We start from the raw sequence: 5,498 nt of genomic DNA, 5'->3' as shown, positions 1-5,498 counted from the left end.
GTGCCACAGTGTCCAGTGTTTTATGGAGTGCAGTTTTGATCAATATTCATACCATTTGGATTTGTTCTCCCTATTATTCCCATAAAGGAAATGTGTATAAAAACAAAATCATATTTACAATAAATGAATCTTGTTCAGTCTCAAAGATTGTTAACAAATATGCACATAATCTAAATTCAATATGATATAATTAGCAATTGTTTTGTCACTAAATTATAGGCTAGTTGGTGACAATAGTACAAAATGTACATTAGTGATCACTTAAAATGTATTATCCTACATGTTAGTGACTGAAACACAACAATCAAGAAAACCAGTACAAATGTACCTATTCTTGCATCAATAATGTTACAGTACTTTTTAACTTCTATTCACAGAAGGAACTTATCAGTAAAAGAAATCAAATCTTTTCTTACTTTAGTAGGCTACAGCAAATTATATTTTTAGGCCTATATTTGGCAACACATCATGAAAGATACTAAACATTAGAGATGGGCTCTTCTGAAATTTAAATTTAAAAACTGGTGCCTTTCTTCTTCTAGTGGCTGTCAGGAAGTATCTTATGAAAGATAAACCTTTTTCTTTTTATAGAGGATACAGTAATATAATGAGTTGCCTACAAGACAATGACTGCACCCCCGTCAAACTGCACTGAGAGTACTTACAATGTGATATCTAAGCTTTCTTTCGCTGGTGTCCTCAGAGACAGGCAGGTTTCTCTCCGCTTCTTGTCTGGCACCCCTCCCTCTGGAGAACAGATCTGGCCAGAACCCCTGCTGAGTTGTTCTTTGGGCGCTGTGGTAACACCCACACTACCGGTGAGAGGAATGTGCCCAGATTGTACAATACAGAATATTGTATTGGGCGTACAATAATAAGCCTACCATGGCTCTTTGCATGCGTGTTATTTCCAATGCCATACGTTTTGTTTATGCATTCTTGAATGTAGTCCCATATATTACATTGTGCACATGTTTTATGGTAATCTTACAGAATACAGGAGAAATATCAGGGCAATAAACGATGAAGGTTGTGTTTGGTGGTGGAGGGCCGATAGCAGCCCATCCCCCTCTCTAGGAGCCCAGACTGTCTGGAGGAGGGGGAGGGGAGATGCAGTCTGCTAGCTAGACAGCCAGTCACTGAGTGCATGAAGCCACATGGATCACCTTTCAGTGTAAATTCATAATCAAGGAGCATCTGTACTTGAGTTGCCTGGCACATGCACATTCAAATTACTGTAACTGAGGCATAGCCTAAGTCTTGTGCATTGACCCGCAGACATTTGTAAACTTGCTCAGATAGGCTATAAGAGCCACTTACAGGATAAGCAACATGCAGCTTGCACAGCTGCTGTTATGTGAGCGTTAAAAAAATCGTTGAGGCAAGTAATATGTGCTTTGCAAGTCCAAACAGACAAGGCAGACGGTTCATCGGGATCAAAGGTGACACGCCCACTTATGCAAATCAGGAAGTGAGTCAACGGAGCAGTGTTTAGGGTTCAGTTCCAGCTGAGTTTATTTCCTTTATGAAAAAGTTCTGTACAGGAGTTTATGAACAGTCTGTCAGGCAGTGACTTGACACAATAAGCTGGCATGAGATTTATGGCATGATAAGACAAAACAAGATTTCTACACAGCATATTGCACAGAATGGATGAAAATAAAGTTAATATATTTCCAATGTATATATAAAAATCCTTAACAACCATCTTGAAATGAAGTAGCTAAGCAAGAATGTTTAAAGATAGCCATTCTAGTGCCTGTCGAGATAAAGCGCAAAAAAACATACATAAACACACAATCTTTTTGCCTATGATACAGCTGTACAAAGATGTTTTTTTCTTTTTTTTTTTTCTTTTTTTTAACACAACAGCAATAAACCTGAATCGGAAATACAAATCTATTCACCATGCCTTAAGATACTAAAACAATTAGCTATAGGCCTACTTATCGGACAAGTATAAAAGATTAAATATTCAAATACAGCGAGGAACGCAGTACATAATCGTCGCGAATCTCAAATGGACCATTTTGAATGTGTAACGATTTTCCATCCAGTGGTTTTTCAAGATATAAAACGCCAAGAAAATCGCTCGTGTTAAAGCTACAATCTGTTTAATTCGGCACGCTCAGAGAAAATGTTTAAAAAAACGAAGCACATGTTGGCTTGAACTGGGTTTTGGAGTTTGTGTCTTTAAGACGCCTGCAGATTGAGACTGTAAACATGAAACAGGAGGTCGATTCAGAGACCACTTGCCTCTTCAAATTACGAAATCCAAAACAGCGATTTACACCTATGACACCCCCCATTTATATATATTTGTACAAAAATACACTGAGAAAATAATCAAACGTTTCCTCTCTTTAAGTGTCAAAAGTCTACATTTAAATATAAAAAAAAACAAAGGTTAAAACTCTAGCCCTTCTTCGGAGAAGGAGACAGACAGATGCGAGTGTACTTACAAGAACATATATATGACGAACTGTTTGGCCAGTGGCCTATATAAATACATCCATATAAAAATGACATCTGAAGAACACAGAAAAGGAAACAGCCATGACAAAACCTAACAGTATTTCTCAATAGTTTCAGAAACTTAAGAGTTTTGGTCCTGAATTGTCGAGAGTAGTATATAAAGTTCAGCACAGATTTGAGTTTGTATTTGAATCCTGAAGTTAAGAATGAAAACAGCTGGTGATTTTTTTTTTCTTCCTGCGAGTAGGAAATCAAACATAGCGCCATCTATCCATTTAAATAATCCTAACGTTAGTTAAAACTGTTCGACAGTCTTACAGAATTCTCAATACAAGAGAGATGACAGATAACATGCGTTATTTCCCCCCACTTTTCTTAATGTAAAAAAAAAAAAAAGGTATTTTCTCAACCCACCTTGCCAATAAATCCGCTGTGCTGAAAAACAGCCTATATTTCAGTAGGCTACCTCTGTTAAGCAATAAAGTCCACAAGTCCATTAAAGTTCTTAAACGTCTCTTTTGATTTAAAAATGTTTAAAACAGACGACAGAAGGCCGCCTTCATGTACGTGCAAATCAATCAGTTTCCAGTTCAGAACGTGTTTTCTCAAGCACTCCTCGTGAATTTCCTCCTGTCGTATCGTGGCGAGCACGGGGAAATAACTTTGGCCCTCTCGCGACAAAATGTTTAGCGGCACTTTTCCATCCTGCCAGCGTTTCACGAAAGCATCGTGGCTTTTGTTTTTCTGCGCTTTGCCGTTGTCTCACGCGCGGGACCCCTCACATGGTGGCTAATTTTACAAACACTTGTCTGCTATCCCTTTTGTTCCGTGTTCTTCCTCAGAAGTATTTCCTCAACTTTCTCTAGTTCAAAACGTGTGCCGTGAACACCAAGTTAGAAATGGTCGACTCCAACCAGTCCCCTGAAATCATTTCGCTCACCTCAGGGGTGCAGTAGTCGGGGAACTCGAAATGAGAAGCCCCGGATTCAATATGCATGTCAAAGTCTCTGTCCAGCACCGAGGAACCGATGCTTCCCATGGACATGCTGTCAAAACCCGGGCTCGGGTTAATGTCCAGCATGTCGTCGTCGAGTTCCTCGTCGGAAGAAGAGGAGAACTGGGATGAGGAGGACGAGTGTGACGCGGACGGAGTGGGTGAAGACGCTCGCATGCTGGTGTACCTATGGCGGTCCGAGGACGAGCTGCTGGGGGAATCAGCGCCCTCCTTGCCGCTCGTCGCGCCGTCCTCGTACAGGCTCAGCGGGTCGCTGGACTCGGCGGAGCTGCTCAGGGTCGGACTGGCGGGCACAGCTGCTGAAGACGGGCTTATGCCGCTGCTGCCTCCGAAAATATAAACCCGCTTTGCTTTCTTGTCAGGAATTTGCTTGGTAGCTGACGCCGACTTGGATTTGTAAAGAGAGTGGTGATCCGCGGGTCCCTGGTCGGGAAACGCAGCCTTCGCGCTACCCAAAACTATTTTGTGCGGCTTGCTGGTTGATCTGGGGCTCCCACTCTTTTTTGAAGAAGGTTTCGATCCGGCACTCGTGCTGCTGCTCCCGCTGATCTTTTCTCCTTTCTCGCTCGGTTTGGGACCGCCTGACTTCACCTTTTTTCTCGGTCGGTACTTGTAGTCAGGGTAGTCTGCCATGTGCTTGAGTCTGAGCCGCTCCGCCTCTCGGATGAAGGGAATCTTGTCGCTGTCTTTCAGGAGCTTCCAGCGCTTGCCAAGTCTCTTGGAGATCTCCGCGTTGTGCATGTCCGGCGACTGCTCCATTATCTTGCGCCTTTCGATTTGCGACCACACCATGAACGCGTTCATTGGTCTCTTGATGTGACCGCTGGGGGTTTTGCACCAGCCGGGGTCAAGCTTGTCACCCCCGGATGCCGTGAAACCAGGGGTCGGAGAGGAAGCCATGTCCAGATCCAGCGCGCCGGAATCGGAGGAGTCCCCAGCAAACAGCGCATCGGGGTTCTCCGTGCTGCTTGTTTTCTGGACCATTGCTACAGTCTGCGAGAGAGCGCGTGAACTCTCAAGTCCAACGTGTCGCTAAAGAAAACTCAGTCTGAGAATAGTCCTGAGGAGAGCCGAGGCGGCTGGTGCACCACACTCTTTCTGTCGTGCTTAGTGCAGTGGCTTTGTGTGTCTAAAGTTTTGTTTCTGGGCTTTATCATATAGTTCAATGAGCTGATACAGTTTCCGATTTCCACAGTGTCCGTGCATCCATTGATAATGTTGTATAACAGTCGATGAGCAGTTGAAAGTTTGTATATGAGCGCAGCTATGCGAAAGCTCAGTGTTATGGTATGCGCTGCGATGCAGCAAAAGCTCTGTTCAAGTTTCGGAAGATATCTGACTCCTTCTGCATATCCTTCCCCGTTAAACCATGCGGGAAAACCATGTAATGCTAGCACAAGGGTCCGTCTCTTAAAAGCAGTCTGTAAGTTTCAACAGACTTCTATTCTGCCTCATACAGCTTTATCCGTTTCCAATGGTATAATAGCGACAGCGGCCAGCCAATCATGGGCTGTTTCTAGCCTTCCCTGCGCCAAAACACGCCCACTCTCTTTTCATTGGCTGAAAAAGGAATCTAATAATAATCAGCGCGTGCAATGAGGAGCTTTGGGTCTGACCTCATTCCAGTATACACGACAAAGTTAGTTTTAAAGGTACACGATTGTTTTTTTTTTTCGTGTTTTTTTTTTTTTTTTTTTTTTTTTTTGCTTGTAGACAAGGGAGGTGTGATCTTTGAATGCATATACATACAGACACATACTGCTTTGAGTTAGAAAATTAAGCTGGATATGTTTTATATCAGACTGTATTTTGACAAGCACTTACATTTAAAGAAACAAAACAATATAATTGATGTAGCCATTACATAAATAAAATATATATGATCAAATTAAATGATAAAAAATGATAAAGTAGCCTATAATATCCATAAATAAATTAAAGCTTTCTGTGTATTCATCAATATCTGCCACCAAGTCAGCTAATTTCTCAAGCTCATGGCTGTGTGGGC

At 42.3% G+C, this 5,498-nt stretch overlaps 1 protein-coding gene across 1 annotated transcript; it reads right to left on the bottom strand.

Annotated features, from left to right (window-relative positions):
* Positions 1 to 1,831: 1,831 nt before the first annotated feature.
* On the bottom strand, positions 1,832 to 5,149 carry sox4b (SRY-box transcription factor 4b). Its single transcript, XM_082149141.1, has one exon. It carries the CDS (start codon positions 4,472 to 4,474, stop codon positions 3,338 to 3,340), a length of 1,137 nt encoding a protein of 378 aa, XP_082005267.1. The 5' UTR covers positions 4,475 to 5,149; the 3' UTR covers positions 1,832 to 3,337.
* Between the last annotated feature and the right edge of the window lie 349 nt (positions 5,150 to 5,498).

This window comes from Leuciscus leuciscus (assembly GCF_965113295.1).
Source record: "Leuciscus leuciscus genome assembly, chromosome: 20".
Classification (NCBI taxonomy): Eukaryota; Metazoa; Chordata; class Actinopteri; order Cypriniformes; family Leuciscidae; genus Leuciscus; species Leuciscus leuciscus.
The sequence above is the reverse complement of the archived record's forward strand: the minus strand, read 5'-3'. Positions and strand labels throughout refer to the sequence as shown.